Source organism: Parasteatoda tepidariorum, chromosome 7 (genome assembly GCF_043381705.1).
Source record: "Parasteatoda tepidariorum isolate YZ-2023 chromosome 7, CAS_Ptep_4.0, whole genome shotgun sequence".
NCBI lineage: Eukaryota > Metazoa > Arthropoda > Arachnida > Araneae > Theridiidae > Parasteatoda > Parasteatoda tepidariorum.
In genome coordinates this window covers 19,656,874-19,676,736 of record NC_092210.1, presented here as the reverse complement: position 1 = coordinate 19,676,736, position 19,863 = coordinate 19,656,874, and the positions used below count along the sequence as shown (strand labels likewise).

Below are 19,863 nucleotides of genomic sequence, written 5' to 3'. Positions count from 1 at the left end.
TGTTATGCTGAAAACAACCAAGTTCTTATCTCACTTAGTTTCGGGTCTTAAAGGTTTAATGATTAATATACTGTATTGATATTTATTAAGGTTCGACATGAATCAAATTTTTAAAGTGTATAATAATGATGAATAATTGCTTTTGTTCACTTACTCAAATATGTGATACTCATACATTTAATTGATATTTGGGTTGTTTTGAAGTGTTTAGATTAGATATTTTAATTTACATTACGTGATATCTAAATTTGAAGGAGTAGAGAAAGATAATTCAGCCATACATAAGTATGGTTAAATACATAATCGTGCACAAGATGACAGTAATGGCAATGTATATGTATTTTCTATTTCATTGCTTTTATGATAGTTTTATGTTTTTTTTAAATGTTCATTTTTTCAAGTGCTTTAGAATTCTTTAAGTACTATCCATAGTTTAACTAGATCTGTTAGTTAACTTGCGTATGGTTGAATTATAACAATAATGCTTACCTGTTTATAATGTAGTGTTGGCTAAAAAAGAAAATTAGAGTTGTTTAAAGTTTCTTTTGATGTTTTGAAATTAAGCTTGTATTTTTTATATATTAAGTTAAAAAATCTCACTAACGTATTTAAAATATTGCATTTTTTACTCAATTTAACTTTTTTTTGTTCCGTTTTCTACATAATTAGATTGTTTTCTCCAATTAATTAAAAATTCCAATCAGAAAAATTATGAAAGATAAAATTGCGCTAATTATTCGGGCTCAAGCGACATGTTTTCAACATTTAATGCTAATGCTGCTTTCTTCAATTGATTAAAAATTTTAATTAAAAAATTCTAAGAGTTGAAATTGCTTTAATTATCAGGGCTTAAGTGTATGTTTTAAATTTGTAATGCAAATACATAGGTTGAAATTTTCAATGTTGCTTTAAATGTTTAGAAATCAAATACTATCAAAATTTACGATTATGTGAAATTTCCAGAAAAAAGTATTTTCTAACAATTATTCTACTCTTTGATGAAGAGTAAAAAATTATTTAGAAAACTAACTTTTTTTTCTTGACGTAGTAGAAAAACTACTTTGGAATGGTATTAAAGAAGAAAAAAAATTTCGACCAAACGTTTGGTATTTATCGCTAATTGAAGGAAATAAATACTTAAAAATAATTTATAAAATTTATTTGAATAAGTCTAACAGGGTTGCAAAAAATCCGGGGTTTTCCAGAGGGTTTTATTGGGCTTCTCTGGGTTTTTCATGTTTTCTTGATTTTTTTTTCAAAAGAGAGGGCAGGGATAAGTACCTTATTTTGAAAAAGCTTATTTTAATATTAATAATCAAGTTTAATTTTATGAATTGACTTAACATAGGGGAAACATGGGAGGTTTGACCCACTTTTTACAAAGGTATTTTTATTATTTTTTTGGTATGCAATAAAATTGCAAAGTTGATTTTATTTGTTAGCTTATAATGTTTGCCATCTTTTCCCATAATTTTTTTTCTCTTAAATTATTTTCATTTTTTTTAATTTTTGATTTTTCAAGAGTATCCAAACTGGATCAAACCTCCCCACTTGAGGGAGGTTTGACCATACCTAAGGGAGGTTTGACCCACATAAATAAAGGGTATTTAAAGTCGCGATGCAATAATTAAATGTCCTTAAAAAAGTTACTACAAGCTATAGACAATAATAACTAAAAGAATACAATAACTTTTTAATTAAAATAACAAATAATCAGGACCAAAATGTTCAATGAATTGAATTTCAATCAGTATAGATTCTGATACTTAGAAATATCACAGTCAAATTTTATTTTCAGTGCAACTCTTTCGGTGCCTCCACTGATATTTGGATGAGGGAGCTTAATAATATCTCCTTGGGACACTGTTGCAACATCTTCTATCTGGGGATAAATAAAACTAAAGCTGCATGGATCAGATCTTCTAAGAAAATTTAATGTGAGATCATCTCCATTTTCTTTTGTGACACAACCAATATAATGCACAAAACTGGATTTAGTTGTGAATTTTGCTAGAACAAAATCTCCAACTTCAATACTAGTTGTGGAGTCTTTGAAATCATCTCCATCTTCATTACTTGAGACGTGAAAATTTTGGGATTCATTTTCACTATCTGAAGACAGAGCAATCTTTCGTTTTTTCTCTTGTTTCTTGGCACTTTTCTTAATATTTCGTGTAGTTAACTTAATATTTTTACTATTGTGCCGCTCTTCAATTTCAGTTTTGACCGGGGTGTCTGTTAAAATTCTTGACTTGATACGTTTTCTTCCACCCCTGCCTTTTCTAGGTTCTGCTTTGGGAAACGGACGCAGCTGCTCCGGGGTTACTAGAATTTGAGTAGATTCTGATGAATCAGGTAAATTGGTAACACTCGCAGATGTTGAGGGATATGGAGATGCTGGTGGCAGATTGTTTATGCTAGTCGATGGTTTTGAAGATGCAGATGAATTCATAACATCTGGATCTGATCTATCTGTGACATTAGATGGAAGAAAATCAGATTCAGAAAAAATATCGGAGTTTAATGGCCATATTCCTGTACAAGCAAATCCACTTTGTATATTTTCTGGTGTAAAAGCTTTTGAAAATGATCTGCCAACCAAATGTGGAATGTCATATATTGTTATAGGTTTACCTGGATGCATGATCATAAAATCACTGGCAGCAGAATTGTAAAACATCTTAAAGGGACTGAAAACAGTTTTATCAAGAGGTTGTAATTTGTGACTCGTGTGTGGTGGCAGAGTTAACAGAGTTATCCCGTGATCTTTACACAGTTGCAAACCCTTAACAGATATATGTGATTCATGATTGTCAAGTATAATCAATACCTCCTTATCTTTGCTGCATTTACTAAATTTTATGAAATGATGAAGGTATAATTGAAAGTTCTCTGCTGTCATCCATCCACTCGGATGAGCTGCAGCTTGCATTCCTAGAGGCCCACCCCTTGTCATTATTTCTTTTACATGAACTCGTGGAAATACTAAAAATGGTGGAATCGATGTTCCAATTGCAGAGATACCACAGCACATTGTGACTAAAGTTCCACGTTCTGCAGAGGTGACTTGAGACACTTGCTTCTCTCCTTTCATTGCAATAATTTTTCGTGATTTGTGTACGGTTGTGATTCCAGTCTCATCAACATTGAAAATTGCTTCCGGGCCAAATTTCTTTTTTTCCAAGATGCAGTGCAAATTATTGAAAAACTCTCTGACGGTTGTTTTATTGAAAGCAGTGGCTCTGGACAAACTAGTTGATTCAGGCTGACGTAATGATAAATTTGCATGCCTGTGAAAAAAACCCTTCAACCAATCATAACTAGCAGTTTTGTTTAAAGTCCAATTTTCAGGAATTACTTTATTATTTGCAGCAGCATATTGGTAAGCTAAGTTTCGCGTTGCTTTTGAAGTTAAACCATAATTTAACTTTGAAGCATGCAGTAAATAAGCTTTAAGCACATGCTCTTCTTCATTGGAAAACACCTGGCAAGAAACATGGTTTGCCTTAAATTCTATTTTGCCATCTTCTGATTTTTTGTATTTATCTACATATCTGCCTAAAGTTTTTCGGTCGATTCCATACTCAGTAGCTACAGCTCTTATACTTTTACTCTTTTCAGTTACTAACAAAACAGCAGATTTCATTTTGGTTGGAGATACCTTGCATCTTTTATTATTTGACTTCCACAAAAAAGGCATCTGAAAAAGTTAACTCATATTTTAACAACCATAAAAAAAGTATTATAGTTAGAAATACAGTATCTCTAACTTTGTTAATTCTATTAATATACCATAGTAGACTCTCTCTTATTCTATAATTGCATAAATTAATCTCACTCACAATGTGTAATAAAATATTTATGTGTAGTGTGTAAAAGTAAAACATTTGATATAATTCAAGGATTTATTAAAAGTAATAATGGATTAGACAATATTAATTTTATAAACTAATTTTGAGGAAAATCATTATTTCCAACTTAATTTGTTAATTTTCATATCATAAAATATTAAATACTTAAGTTATATTGAAATCCAGTAAGTGATGAATTTGAAAAATGGGTTGAAATTTGTTTGCCAACAAAACAGAAAAGCAAATTTTAGTTGTGTTTAGTTTTAGAAGAAACACAGTGTTCCAAATGAATATTATTTTCATTGCTTTAAGTGACTTTGATGTCAAGTTAAAAAAATCTTTAATCTGAATTGAAAGCAACATTTATATTTAAAACTAATTAAATATTGTACATTTAAAAAATAAAACAATATCACATGAAACTAAATAGGGAGGTTTGACCTGGGACAAACCTCCCAGAATTGATGTGGGTCAAACCTCCCTTAACAACCATTTTGGAAAAAGAGTTAAAAAACACATTACAATCAGAAGTTAAAGTAAAAAGTAACTACACTGTCTTTTAGCATGTTAATTTAAGTATACAAACAATTCAACTTACTTCTATATATGTTACTGACAAATGGCACAGGAGAGATGAACCTGCAGCAACAGAAAAAACTTTTTGGGCTGAAAAAACTATCACTTGTGATTACTCCTAGATTCTAGTTGCAAATGGCTACCAGACAGAAATAACAGGTTATTCTACTTGATGTTGTGCTGCCATCTAGTGCTCATCAGTCAAATACATGTTTAAATATGAAAAAGGTAGGGTGGGTCAAACCTCCCCTATGGTCAAACCTCCCTTGTTTCCCCTATAAGTAATTAAAGTTTAATTAATAATTAATACAAATGATTTGGTGCAAAAGTCTGGAAAAAGTTTCTGACATCACGATACAAAATGTTATATGTACTCACATACTCTCACATTTGAAACTTATTTTAAAACAGGATTACTTTTTATTTATATTTTAATCTTAAATATTTGAGGAAATAATTTTTTCTTTCTTTTTTGCATAGAAAGCGAATCAAGGGCGCCGTCTAATCGAATCGCCAAACAGTCGAATCTAGCCAGCAAGGTGATTCTCCAATCTCCAAACACAGTTTTTTCACCAGAGGTCATTTTTTTAGGCTAGACTACATATATATTTCAATAGAATAGCTCTTTAATATAACAGAGGATAAAAAAGAAATCAATTTTAGAAAAACCCACTTTAGGGAGGGTTTTACTGGGTAGGTGGGTGTTTTGCAACCCTGACTTGTAAAGATGCATAAATGAGCATTTATTATTGATTGAATTCAATCATAATTTAGTCTCAAACAAGTACTTGGGGGAAAAATGAAACACATTTGTTTAGTAACGCATTGTGCACGTTAAATAATGCGTTTTATTTCAATTTCAGGATTACCTCCTTGCTGCATGTTCAGATAGCAGCTCTCGTTGTGAACGACGGTGCCAATATGCTCCTGAGATTTTTCATCAGCTAGTCCCCATGAGGGATGAAGTGGAGAGAGAATCCAGTGCCATGGTTCGTTTCGAAGCCACCGATTGCCAGGTTGTAATGTGTGGTCAAGAGAGAAATGTTCTTGCTGCCCTCAGGTTTCTGGACTCCAAAGCACAAGACATCGCTTTGTCGAAGGGAAAAGCCACTGAAAATGTGGGAGAGCTTACCCTCATGAGCCAAGCTGGAACACAGTCACGAGAGGTATACTCCATTCCGCATTATTCTATCTTCTTGGCTCAACTGCGTTGTGAGTCGTTTCACTAGTTACTACTATTTATCGGTTAAATGGGAATTTCGGTCTATCTCTGCCAACAATAAAAGACTGATTCTGTATTTGAGATCCTTCCTCGATCGTTGAGGCTTTTAATCCTTCTTATTTAATTTTCCCAAATTAACCGATGATGGATATTTATTCTATTCTTCCGTATCTTTACATATAAAATACAAGGCTGCATGCAAATCTTACATGTAAAATACAAGGCTGCCACCCAGTTACAATTTAAGATATAAAGCTTGCGGTGTTTTAGATTTTCTATAAAAAAATTTTTTTGGACAAAATTATGCCAATAATCAACAGTTTTTGATAGGTAGTTAAATAGTATACAGTTGCCTGTTTTGAGATTTTATCTTTGTTTTTATGCAATCGACGTTGAAAGAATTTTTTAGAGTCATCCAAATCAGTTTTCATCATTTTAAACTGCAATAAAATTAGATTAAAAAAAAATAATCTAAAAACTGAGAAACGTGAGAATTGTTTTCAACATTTTAGAGTAGCTGAAAACCTGCTGTGATTTCTTTTTCAATTTATCACCCTGATTCCTGATGATTACTAAAGCACCACTAAATATCTGGCAAAATAACTGGGTAGCAAAGTAACTTAAATATCATATTTGACTTTCCGAATATTTATTTTATTCTATGCGAATCGATGTATATAATATGATAGCTTTGAATTTGTTTCTTCTTGCTGGCAACAACAATGTGCCAAATTTTAATAACCCATAGTAAGTTAAACATCAATAACTTGATGAGTGAAATTTAAGGATCGGATCAAAAGGTCGCTCGTTAGTTGTAAGTGGCAAACATCACCATGATATTATTTGTAGTTGTGAAAAGCTTTCTTGATCTGAATTCGATTCTTTTTCAAAGAAAAGGGGTAGAGTTTCTTTATTTTTACTTGAAAAATTCAGTTTTTATCATCATAAATACTGATTTTATCTTAACATTCTAACTATTGTATACATTCCGTTTGTCAATATTTTAGCACTTACAAGTCAGCTGTCTGAGTACTGCCCAATTGCCCGGCAATTTTGGTCTATGTATGAGCTTATTGCTTAAACAAAACTAAAATGTTTTAGTGAAGCTGTTTTGGGGATTGGCGAGAGATATCGAACAGGGAGCGGTAGACCCCTAGTTTATTAATAAATTCATTTGAAGGTACTTAGTGAACTTGTCTTTTATTATTTATCTTTTTGATGGTGTATTGATGCATTTACTTTTTCTTTTTCTAGATATTTCGGCAGGGCCGAAATCTCGAATCCGAAGATTCAAGCTATGATTCCGATTACGAAATTGCCGATCCTGCTGGTACACCGCAGGGTGAATTGCCAGGAAGAGGAGGTGATCCATACGATTCACATCATGACGATGTCAGTCGAACTGTGTCCGATACTTTAGCCGCCGAGTTTGCCGAATATGTAACCAGAGATCCAAATGCTGGCGAAATCATCACTCAAGATCTCGATACTATTCTCGCCGACCCTAATTACACTGCTAGAGTGGAGTTTGCTCTTAAACTTGGCTACACAGAAAGTTTGGTTCAAATTGCTCTTCAGAAATTAGGACCACATCCTAGCCAAAATGAACTGTTAGCTGAATTAATAAAATTAGGAGCATCATCTTCTGCGCTCTTTCAGCCACCTTCTCCGATCAGGAGGCCGACTGAAAGGACTGGTGTTGAAGAACTGGTGGCTGATATCGAGCGAACCCATAATGATACATTTCTAGATGATCCTTCGAATTTGAGACACATCGTCATCGATGGAAGCAACGTTGCTATGAGGTGAGTGATAATGATTATTTAAAGACGCATTTATCTTTTTGTGTGCCGTTTTATGAATTGAATGACTGATTTAACAAAAATTGTAATTTAAATCTTTGGCAGAGGTATATTAAGAAGGAAAAAAAGAAACGTTTTTCGATAAATTTTAGACCATGTATTGCCTAATCCATGGTCTTAAATTAAATCACTTCTCAGTTCTATCGCAAATAAGTGTGAATTTTTTTTATTTATTTACTTATTTACTTTTTTATTTCCAATGCCCATTGCGTTTGGCAACTATATGCCATTGTGGTACTTAACGGATTGCATTGTGGATCTCTTTTTTTTTCGTGGGCACCATATACGTGGCTCAACGCCCTCCCAGCATCTTAAGGAAGGCAGAACAGAGATAAAGAAAGAGAAATTACATGATTACTCGAAGCAAGATTCGAACATGGTACCTTTCTGATATGACATCAGCTCCCTGACCACCATACTGTACGGTCAAGCGGAAAATTTCATTATAAGATCCTTTGCTTTAGTCTTTTTTTTTTTGAAAATTGAGTTTTGAGATTCGTTCCCAGCCAATCGAGAGGAAGGCTCTCTCTCTCTCTCTTTAATGTTTTATTCTGATTATCTTTAAGCACGATATATATTCTTAACGTGTTGTGCTATGAGACAAATTAAATAAAAATAATAATTAATTTTTAACAACCTATTTACTTTTTAATGTGTTCCACTTGCCGGAATTTTATTTAAAAAAAAATTAGAATTAAAAGTATTAAAATATGTTTATAAAAAATTATAATTATTTTTTTCACGAGACAGTTGTTTTTCAAGATATGGAATTTTTGTAGCAATGGATAAGCCATAAAAGTTTTTATTTTTATTTATTTAAATATTATTAAATGCTTAAAAAGTGAAAAATATAATATTCTAATAAGTTAAAATTGTTTATAAGTAGTGACTTGTAGTAACCTGTACTTTCACAAAGTATTAATGTTAACTTGTGATCTCGATTGATTTCGATAAGTGATAAAAGTAAGATTTTGGACACGTATATTCTAATGGTATCTGTAGGATCTATCGTAAACCTGTATCCATTATATTAATAGTGCTTTTTTTTCGTCTCTTTTTGAGAGACGGGGTATCGCAACAGGTGAAGAGAGGGGAGATGATGATCCCGCGTCCAATTAGGTCATCGCACGTCCCCCTGACACAGTGACATTCCCACTACACGCACATCCGGTTCCACTTCCTTGCTCTTTCTATATACATCTCACGACCAATATTTCGCATCTATATTCAAAAATGATCTAAATCGTTGTTTAACGTCATTATTAATTATCTCGCTGCTATTCCCCTTCTGCATGTTTAATATAGTTATAATCCTTTCGCGCAGAATTTTTATTAAACATATTTTTCATTCTGTTGTATTTATTTAGGACAAAATAAATGAAAAATATTATATTAAGCATTTTAATAATTTATAATTATGAAACAACATGAGATACCGGTGTCTTTTTCTGGGTTAAATGTAAAATCTTCCGTACACAGCTCACTTCCAAATAATAATTTTTCAAATTTGCACTTAATTGCTGTTATGTAGAGAAATAGTCATTTATCATTGAAATTTCTAAAAATTTACTAAATTGTTGATAAATTTTTAAACATGAATGGGAAAAAAATTTCAAACTACTTTTTTTTGGTTTTTATATTTAGTGCAAATATAAATCTTGTGCCCGGGTAATGGGTCCCCCCCCCTCTTTGAACTCTATCTAATAATTAAATTAATTTATCTGTTTGGGATATTTGGGCCATTGTTTGCCTCATCTAGAACAACGGTTCCCGATTTTTTAGTTATGGAACCCTGAATGGTCGAGCTTTTTTTGGCGGAACTCCGGCATGATAAAAAAAAGTTCATTAGGAGCTTTACATATACTTAAAAAAAAAAGAAAAAAAAAGACTGCTACTTATTTTGGAAATATTTAATATTAAGAACGAAATATTAAATATTATGAATTTGCTCTTGGTATATGTATTTGCTGAAAAGAAATAAAATAAGTTGAATTATGATTTTCAAAAAAATAAATAAATGTTATAAACGTTGAGAATTAAATGTAATTCTTTATTCTTGGATTGAGTTATTTTATTTTAAAAATTGAATTGAAAAGCTCGATGAAAATATTTATGGAATTTTTCATTGGACCTGTTCAATATAATGTTATTGAATATTTTTTTTTTAAACATTTTGCTGCTTTCTTATTGTCATTTTGCTTAAATAATTCATCTAAACATCAAAATGATAGATAAATTATAGGTTATTAACTGGATATAAATATAGTTATTACTAGTATAACAGAAAATCCTTCTCCGGAACCCAAGGGTTCCAGAGAATACCTTTTGGAAATCGCTGCTCTAGAAAATCAGCTATACTCGCAAATTGCTGAGTGGAGTATTGAGTATTGAGTGAGTATAGTTAAGTGCTGGAGCTCTCTGCTTATCGCTTATAGCTCTGCGTTTTTGCTGAGTGGATTTAGTTCACAATAAAAGTTCAAAAAATTTGATTCCCAAATTCAGATTTTTTATTTATTTCAGCGTGGAAGATGAACTGGGAAAAATATTAATCACATGACTTTGTTTAATCTATCTGATATGTAAACAGATAGATTAGCGCCCTCTGGTCTCGGTGGTTGGAATCTATTTTCTTTGATAAAAGAAAAACCGAATTCTTTATCTTGTCGAAGCTTACGCAGGTAGAGTGGATTGCTTACCTGAGATGATGCACCCGGACGAAGCGTTTCAGAGTGGGGGAGGCCAGAGAGAAAAATCCTTGCTGTAGGTTGTGTGAAGCGAGTGACGTTGGGGAGGGGAAGGGAGAAGATTACAGGGAGTGGGTGGGAGAGAGGAGACGGATGCAGAAACGGATGTGCTCGACAGGTAAACGAGCCGCGCGTTCTCCCTTTTCTTCTTTTTCTTTTTTTTCGTGATGAGAAGGAAACCAAAAGTGATTTTTCTTTCTTTATTTCATTCTTTTCTATTCCGCGATGCCATAGTTGTTCCTGACGGAATTTGAAGAGTAATCGGTATTGAGCACGCAGTAATCGAAGGTTAAAATGTATCGAATAAATGTTGCGGATTTTTTTTTCTTTCTCCCCCCCTTGTTATTTGTTTGTGCAATTTAAACTTTGTTTTGGCAGCGTATTAGTGTTGACATGTGTTTGAAGGGACCGTGGAATGCGGAATTACATGCCTGAAAGTGATTTCTTTGCTTTACGTTTCTGTAGTTTTAATGAAAACGATTTACTGAGTATAAATTTCGTCTTAAAGAAGAAGGATTTGACAGCATGAGGAGAAATGCGCCTAGTTTTGAAATTTTTATTTGTTTTCCGATTTTGACGCATTCTCTATTACATGCAATAGGGGTCTGCAACCTGTTTGTACCTAAAATCACATATTTGATTGCCTGTGGACTAGATTTTGTGAAATTAAAAACTGAAATATCTTTTAATTGTTTGCTGTACCAACAGTACAAGATAATTTTCTTAGTTTTAGATTTATGATGTTGGATTGTTAAATTTTTGCTTATTTTAAATTATGGATATTTTTGAAATTTACTTGAAAATCTATTTATTTATTTATTTTCATTATTTTCGTATTTTTAACATGTTTCAAATTTGACTTTTTAATTTTTTTTTAAAATTTATTTTTTATGTTTTTTAATTGGCGTAGAACTACGTTTGTGGCTCCCCCCTAACGTATAGTATCTTTGTTGATTTTATTTGTTTAAAATTAGGGGCATCAATTTTTTTTAAATAGAAGTCCTCGAGCTGGGATGACTCAGGTTCGAATCCCAGCTGGTTGATAGGAATTCTACTCTCGGCTCGCACCGTCCACAGTGCTGACGTAAAATGTCCTCAGGGGTGGATGGATCATGGGTTAGAATCTTCTTGCCGTTGGACTAATCGTGGAAGGTTTTATTGGTGTCAAATGATCTTAAAACCGGGGGCAACATTATGATCAAACTAAAAAAATGTCAATTTTCTTTAATTTAAGTAGAACATAAATAAATGTACATGTAGTGAGAAATAATTTTTTTAAGGAAACATTTTTTTCGTGCTCTTGAGAAAGAGAATGTGTCTAGTAACCGGTGATATTTTTTTTAAAAATAAATATCTGTGCAGATGTAGCTTTCTATATCGCAGTCTCTAATCTCTTAGTTAAATCGATTTTTAAAAAAGATTTTATAAATGTTCACGGAAATGAAAAAAGTGAATTTTTTAGATTTCGAATTAAATTTTAATTTTTGCTTTAAAATGTTTCGGTGACTCGCCTTCAAATCCAGAGGTTCAACATCCCTGGTTAAAACGGATTAATTTGTGTCCCTTTCTCGAGGATAATATTTTTTACTTAATTAAATATTAACGAACTCATTATAATGAGCATTGAAATTAAATAAAAACAGAATATATTGATATTTTTCTTAAAAATTTTCAATAAAAAATAATAAGCTAAGACATAAAGAATAGTATTTTAGAGATTTGTGGCACACTAAAAGCAGATGATAATATGCGTAATTTATTACAATTAATGAAAAAAAATTGTCCTTTTCCTTTTCGTCGATGCATTCTGATTTATAAGGAAAAGTTCGATTACAATTAGAGATTGGTAATTTTTAAATGTATTTAGAAAGCGTCGGTTTAAAAAAAAATGTCAAACAAATTTTTTTAATTAATAATAATTTATATCCTATCATTTATATTTAGTTTGCCATTTATTTAAGTGATTTTAAAGAGATTGACTTTTAATTTTAATGATAATAATCTTGTACTACAGATCGTATGTACAAATATTTATTGATACTTTTTTGGAAATTACACATAACTGATTAAGGCAAGAATCTTACACCATCGCATTTCAAGTGTTCATACATTTACACATATTTCTTTTCTTCTCTTTTTTTTTTTTGTAATTCAAGAAAATCTAGATATATTTATGTACATGGGTATAATTTATATTAATATTATTGTTAATACATATTGTTAATACATATTTCTATACTTGCTAACATGACTGTATTGTAATACAATCCAAACATTCTAGTGTAGATACTTCACTATTGGCAAACGTTGAAAATTTATGTTTCATAAATTAAATATTATAACTGTTGTTGAACAGTCGATCCATTTTTTTGGGTTTACGACTACTAATGTTCAACTCCGTAGCCTTGTAATTTTGAAACCAATCTAGAAGACAAGGGAACTCCTGGATCAAGCATTGGGAGAAATTTGTCCTCCTTCCAGGATTTTTGATGGAAGTAACCCGCATTTGCGTCACACAAAGAGGAAAACCTCCCACGATTAGCCTGACGGCAAGGGGACTCTAACCCATGATCCATCTACCACTGAGGATATTTTACGTCAACATTTAGTCGATGCAAGCCGGATGCGAAATTCGTGTCTACCAGCCATTGCTGGGATTCGAACTCATTGAAAGGCGAAAGTTCTATCCCCTGAGCTATCACTGATCTATAAATTAAATACAAGTTCACAAGAAAACTTCTATACGCTTTTTTTTTAATGTTATTTGTTATGTTATAGATTTTTCCGTGAATAAAATTAAATCCCAACAATCTATTTCGTTTGGAACATGTCTGAAATCTACCAGGTTCTTAAAATGGATATTGTCTTTTAATTGTTCGAATAATTAATTAAATCTTTTTCTAAACAGAAACGTTAATTTGGATAAGGTAAACTTAATTTTGTTGCTATAGCATCTTATAAGCCAGTCATTAGTAAGCCAAATGCGACCAATATTTGGCTGATCTTATTCATTATTCATCACTACAGCGATACTGCAATAAATCTAATGGACTTAAAAGATACTATGAAAAGATACTACATGATTCTCTTATAGTGAATCCCTACAAGTACACCTTGGGTTTCACATGAGTCTCTTCACAAGACTGGTCAGATCGCCAAAAATGATTATAAACCGGTCACGCTCAACATGCTGCCTTCGCTGCCTCCCTCTACCCTGCGAGGGTTAAAGAGTGAAGAATCTTGTGCCCTTTAAAAAAGAAAAAAAAAATGTTGTGGGAAAAAATAATAATAAAAACCTGTATCAGCTATTCTCTTCCCGCCCAGCGTCTCTTGTTTTTTTCTTTGCTCTTACGACCCTCTCATTGAAAAAGTTTGTGCGCCCTCTGGTCCTTTTTGCCCGAGGTCCGGCTCACGACTGATGTATGATGGGATCAGTGATTTTGAAGATGCACAAATTATTCTTCTCCTTCAAAAGAAAACGTGCATTTAAAAATATTATGGCACTTATTTTTATTTAATATTTTTTTTCTTCTTCTCCTTCAAACTTTCATGTTTAGTGTTTTTATCCGGTTGATCACTATATCCCGGAACTATTTTGACATATGTAATTTTATTATTTATTTATTTTTAACTTGGCTTTTTTGTGTGCTGTATGGTCTAGCGTTGGATTCATAGGAGCTATTCTTTGTAACTCTGACGTTTATTTTTATTTTATGTTTCGGAAACTAGTTTTGACGAATTGTGCAATTATTCTGTAAACAGGAAACACGTATCTAAACCTATTATGATTAGTTAAAGTCTCATATAATGGTAATAATAATGAAATTTTAATGCCTTTACCTATCGTTATTCAATTCGTTAAACTAGACAAGTGAATCTTATACTCGGCTACTTTTGTACTTGGGGAAGATAAAGTATTTGTAAGTAAATTAATTTGTGGAAAACACCCACCAAAAAAAAAAAAAAATTAACTGGAAGAAAAATAATAAACAAAGCATAAATATCTTCTTTCATTTTTATGGGAGGGGCTTCATTCGTTATATCTAGTCTGCGAATAGCCGATACGTATTATTGTCTAGTGTCTTTTAAGAAGCCAAGTATAAAATTTGTAGGAAAAAAAAAAGTTGATGGATACCAAATACTTCATACGAGATCTTACAAATCTAAAAGAATATTTCATTCCTCAAAGTATGCGCCTAAATTTTCTCTACACTCTAGCCATGTAAGCGGCTGGTTGTTCAGGCTAGTTTTACAATATTTTTGGAATAAATTTTTTTCCTATTAGAAAGTTATTCAAACTGAGAAAAAAGTAGTACTCCTCAATGGGGGCTAGGTTTAGTGAGTATGGAGGATGACGAAGAAGTTCCAATTCTTGTAACATTGTCATAGTTATTTGTGTAGTTTGGAAGTGCCATGCAATAAAACGGGAGACGATCTGTTGACGATCTAGGTTATGTTTCTTAAATTTTTATGTAATTTTGTCTACTCAGTTGTAGTATATTTCTATTGTGATCGATGAGCCAGGTTTCATAAAATCATAAACTGTGCCACCAAAGTTTTATTTGTCGGATATTACGCTTTGGAGTGTGTTTTGTGATTCATCCTTTTGAACTATCACTTTAAGTCAACTAATAGTATAGCCAAATACACTAACTATTAATATTCCGCGTGGTTTGTGCACACTATTAATATTTTGCATAGTACCACGTTAGAACTCATACTTCGTTACAATGCGAATTTCTGTCTATTCCCTTTTCAATAAAATTAATTTTAAAAAAGTGTCTTAGGTATTTCTTAGACCTAAAGAGGATTTCGTTCTACTGGTGAGATATGTAACTTTTCAATAAATGAAAAAAACCTTAAATATTAAGCTAATGTCCAATGGCCCGACTTAGCCTAATTTGGGCCCTGGGCGAAAATTTCTTTGGGGCCCCCCTCTGATTCACTACTTCAGTAATGAAGAATTGAAAATTATGGAGGAATTTAAATTTTTCACCTTATTATACACATATTACAAGAAAATTTACTATAACCTAAAATAGCTATGAAGTCCAAACCCCTCCAATGATCAGACGAAATATCGTTCTGTCCATTTTATTTATTTTCTGACAATTGCCCATCATGCCGAATGCAGTTTTCTGATTGTTAACTTTGTCATCTAGCTACGAAAAATTCATATCCTTGTTGACATTAGGGCAGAATTCAACTAAATTTTCGCAATTACATTGGCTCACTTAAGCCAATCAGAAGCCTGTATTTTTGTAAACATATTGCAAAATGCGATATGTAAAAATACAGGCTTTTGATTGGCCAAATTTGCCCATCGTAATTGTGAAAATATAGCTGAATTCCGCACTAGAAAGCCGTGGATTTACAAATTTTATATAATATTTTACACTGTACTGATATTTTGTTTAAAAAAAGTTCACTGAAGAAGGAAATCTAAAATAAATTTTCTATTCGATTTAGGGGCCCGCTCTGATGTGGGCCGGGGCATTTACCCCGTATGTCAGGCTCCGCTAATGTCAAATCATAAGCTGTTAAATTTGACATATTCTAGTTAAATTTCATCCTCGCTCTTAAGACCTAATAGTTGTACCAATTCAAAAACGTTAAGTTAGACTTTGAGAAATAAAAACATATCGTTATCTAGGATCAAAGAAGTGAGGGTTATAAAGTCGGTTAATTATACTGTATAGTATGTATCATTATGTAAAATAATGTTTTAGCCTTTACACTTAAGAGTCGAAATGTGTAGTTTGCTTTCTAATTGTTAAATTCCCGATCTTAGTAAGTTTTTTTTTTGCTTACCACTGTAAATGTAAGTCCATAAAGGAATAATCCGGCTAAATGTTAATTTACGTTATACATAAGGCTATCGAAAAATTTTTGTTCTTTATACATTTAAAAAGAAGAAAAAAACTATCAGCTTTTTGTATTTGATCTTCGAAGAGGGCATTGATCCTTTAATCCAAGTAGACTTTTTTCCTATTGACCTGATGGTAGTTTCAGCAGTTGTTTATTTTAATGCCGTGTCATTCAAGAGAACTAAAGCTTTTTGGAATGAGGATGTGTTAATTTAGAAGCAGGTTTTGCTTATGAACATTCTCAAGAGAGTTTTTATTGTTAGTTTAATTTGAAAGGTAATTTATTCCCTTTTCACCATCTGGATTTGAAAGTATTTGCTATACACTCGTTGCCGGTAAATATCACGCAAATTTGCTTCAACAAGGTGTTTGCATTCTGCAATTTTACACTCCATAATGCGGGATTGCCTTAAATCGGAACATATTTTAACCTATTATTCCATTCAGTTTAACAGTAAATTTGCAATATATTATAATTTAAAGAGCCGAGTTTTGTGTACAACTTCATTAGAATGTTACGCAAACGCCAAGGGATAATTTTTTCCATTCATATTCAAAAATTTATTCTTTTATAACTAAAATTAGGGAAGTTATAATTTAAATTAATTTGTTAAGTTAATTGTTTCTTAACAAGTAACAAATAACTTACCTGTTAAGAAATAAAGTAAGAAGTAATTAAAGCTTTTTTTTTCGTAAACAATCTGGAAAAAATCGAGACTACCCGGCTTTTGCCTCCGAAATTAGAAATTTTTCTGAAAATCACTTGCAAAACTACGAATGGCCATTTGATTATCAGATTGGATGCAGTTTTCGCTGCTAATGAAAGTTAGCAACATTCTACTCAAAGGATTTTGAAACTGATAAGCCTTGAACCTATCAGGTAATAAGGGCCTGGATGGAATGTGGAAGATTCGAAGATTGACCCCCTCCCGCCTTATGGGTCACGCCTTGTTCGCTATCCTACCTTTTGTAGTGCTTGAACCGACATCAATTTACTTCTTAACGCCCATACCCCCCTTCCCATCATATAACGTGGGTTCATTTTTTCATGAATGAATGCAGCAGCAGGGCCGGAAATTTGCGGGCATTAGTTGCCTTTTTTGTATCTCGAACATAGATAATTGTTGAAAATGACTTAAGATTCAGGCCACACCTCTCTTTCTTGGCGATTGTTTTTCTTTCATTCACTTTTTTCAGGAATTGTATATCTTAGTATGTTAACAAAATTTGAGATTTTATCATGTGGTACTAGTATTTTCTGTGAAGTTTCGTTTGTCGTAGTTGTCACTATAAATTTATGTCACTAATATATTGAGAATTCTTTGGATTTTTCTAATAAATGTAAAGGAATGTACAGAAATTGTTTTTGGAATTACTCACGCAGTCACGCATCCTAAAATTATTATGAGATTCAAGGAAATTTTAGGGTGCATGATTTATTAATAATTTCAGGGTGCACCAGTTTCATGCAACTTCCCACATGATTATGTATGTTTTTTGTGCAATGTAGTAACTACAAAACAATCTCGGTTCTTTATAAAGCATGCGCAAAACGTGAATTTGCCAAATACTATGTGAAAAGGGTAAATCTTTCGACAATTTTTTAAACACCTTGTAATCTCAATACGATTATAAATATTCATCACTGCGTGATGAATACTTATATTCGTAATTTGAGTTTAAAAAAATTGACATACAATTCAATGAATCAAACAAAGTGAGTTTGGAATCAAAATTACTAAAATCCATTGCAATCCTACATAAGTGCCTAAGTGTAAAAAATTAATATAATACCCTTTGACTTAGTTCCTCACTCAGTACTTCAGTGATTTTTTTTTCGATGTTTTTTTCTCACTTAGTTTATATTACCGTCAAAATTAGTTTATATTGCTATGTGATTTAAACTAATAATTTCTACTAGTGTAATTTCACTAGTTAGAATCCGAAATATCGTGTTAATTTTTCGTGGTTTAGCACTAGCTCTTGTGTCATTGAACTCTGTAATCAGTTTAGTTCGAATATGTGACTAAATCTTATGCTGGTAAAACAATCTTCTGTACTTTCAATTAATTGTCCTCTTTTTCTAGAAAAGTGTGAGACCAAATTTAAAAATATATAAATAAGAGAATAACGGGACTTGGCAAAGCTGAAATTGTTTTGATTAACTAAAAATCTTTATAAAAGTAACTTATTTTTTATTTAAATAATGCATTGTTAGGTTTTCAGGTAAGTTTCCCGAGTTTTAAAATGCTATTTCATGTGATTTTTGAACGTAAAATGAAATTGAACTTTCAGGTTAGAGATTTTGACTTTTAACTATTTTAGTTAATGGGGATTAAAACTTGAATTAATTTTTCCACGCGCTTTAATGGATTTTATAATCGATGTATAATTTTCGTGGAAGTTAGCTATCACAACTCTCTAAAGTTAACTGAATGGGTAGTTTTGAAAAATGTTTCTAAATAGCATGCTTGCCTTTTTTATATTTCTAAATAGCATGATTGAATTTTTTGTGCTCATGAAATTATTATTTTTATTTTTTTAGTCATGGAAACAAAGACTGTTTTTCTTGTCGGGGCATTAAAATCTGTGTCGATTGGTTTCGTGCCCGGGGTCATCAAAACATCACCGTCTTTGTACCTAGATGGAGAAAAGAAAATTCCAGACCTGATGCACCTATTAAAGGTGAGAATATCGCCATTTAAAGAACAGAATTACAAATATTTATTAATTTCTACGTTGGTTATGCTTGAAATATTCTCCTTCTGTCTTTCTTTTTTAAAAATACAATGCACCTAAAATTGCTTTATTTTTACAATAAATTTGAATATTCTTGTTGTGTTTTCAGACCAGGACATTCTCGCTCAGCTAGAAAAAGAACGCCTTTTAGTGTTTACACCCTCGCGGCACGTAGGTGGCCGCAGATTAGTATGTTACGACGATCGTTACATTTTGAAGTTGGCGGTTGACAGTGATGGCATTGTTGTGTCCAATGATAATTATCGAGATCTTCTCAACGAAAGTCCGGAATTTAAGAAAATCATCGAAGAGAGATTGCTTATGTATTCATTTGTTAATGACAGGTAAGGGTATATTTAACTTCCCTGTTTCAGATTATTTAAACATTCTCTGGATCTATTTAAACAATTAGCGTTATTTTGAATAATTTAAACATTAGTAATTACCAAATCAGAACTGTGTTAAAGTTTTGGGAAAAATTTAAAAACGTTCACAAAATGAGTTCAATAAAATCGTCTGCAGAATGTGTCCAAACATTGTGAGTTTGAGAAAATCAACTGCAGAATGTAAGCATTATGGAGATGTTTACCAAAGCATCTTTTTCTGATACAAACTACCTTATTTAAAGACTTGGCATAATAATTTTACTTGCAGTCAACTTGGAAATTTTAGTGTTTTAAAAATATTGCTTAAAATTTTTTTCCCCAGTAAATTTTTAAATTAATGTTTAAAGATTATTTTAAGATCAAAACAATTACAAGATTTTTTTTCTTATTCTTTTTAACTGGAAATTTGAAGAAAAAAAATCGTTTTGTCCTAGCTCTTCTTTATATATCTCTAAATTTTAAAAGTAATCCAGGATAATAATTCAATCTGATATCTGGAAGTGACGTCATTGTGGGTGAACCTTTAGGTAAATCCTGACAATTGGGTATACTATAGCCTACGTCACAGATCGTGTTATTCCTACTAAATTTAACTAGTAAAATATTTTGGTTTGAT

At 31.9% G+C, this 19,863-nt stretch overlaps 2 protein-coding genes across 4 annotated transcripts in view; one reads left to right on the top strand and one right to left on the bottom strand.

Annotated features, from left to right (window-relative positions):
* The window catches only part of LOC107442020 (probable ribonuclease ZC3H12B), a 62,744-nt gene that overhangs the window by 34,267 nt on the left and 8,614 nt on the right, over positions 1-19,863 (top strand). For all 3 annotated transcript variants that reach the window (XM_016055459.4, XM_016055461.3, XM_016055460.4), the window contains exons 2-5: positions 5,291-5,593; positions 6,904-7,454; positions 18,668-18,807; positions 18,971-19,205. In XM_016055459.4, coding sequence (XP_015910945.2) covers positions 5,291-5,593; positions 6,904-7,454; positions 18,668-18,807; positions 18,971-19,205 — 1,229 coding nt within the window. The remainder of the gene's footprint in view (positions 1-5,290; positions 5,594-6,903; positions 7,455-18,667; positions 18,808-18,970; positions 19,206-19,863) is intronic.
* On the bottom strand, positions 1,674-4,703 carry LOC107442021 (uncharacterized). The gene is made up of 2 exons (XM_016055462.4): positions 4,450-4,703; positions 1,674-3,700 (listed from the first exon to the last, which is right to left on the bottom strand). The coding sequence occupies exon 2, from the start codon at positions 3,698-3,700 to the stop codon at positions 1,748-1,750; it is 1,953 nt and encodes a 650-aa protein (XP_015910948.1). The 5' UTR covers positions 4,450-4,703; the 3' UTR covers positions 1,674-1,747.

What these genes read in the sequence shown, in the direction of transcription:
- LOC107442021 (XM_016055462.4), bottom strand. Translation starts at nt 3,700, where the DNA reads ATGCCTTTTTTGTGGAAGTCAAATAATAAAAGATGCAAGGTATCTCCA.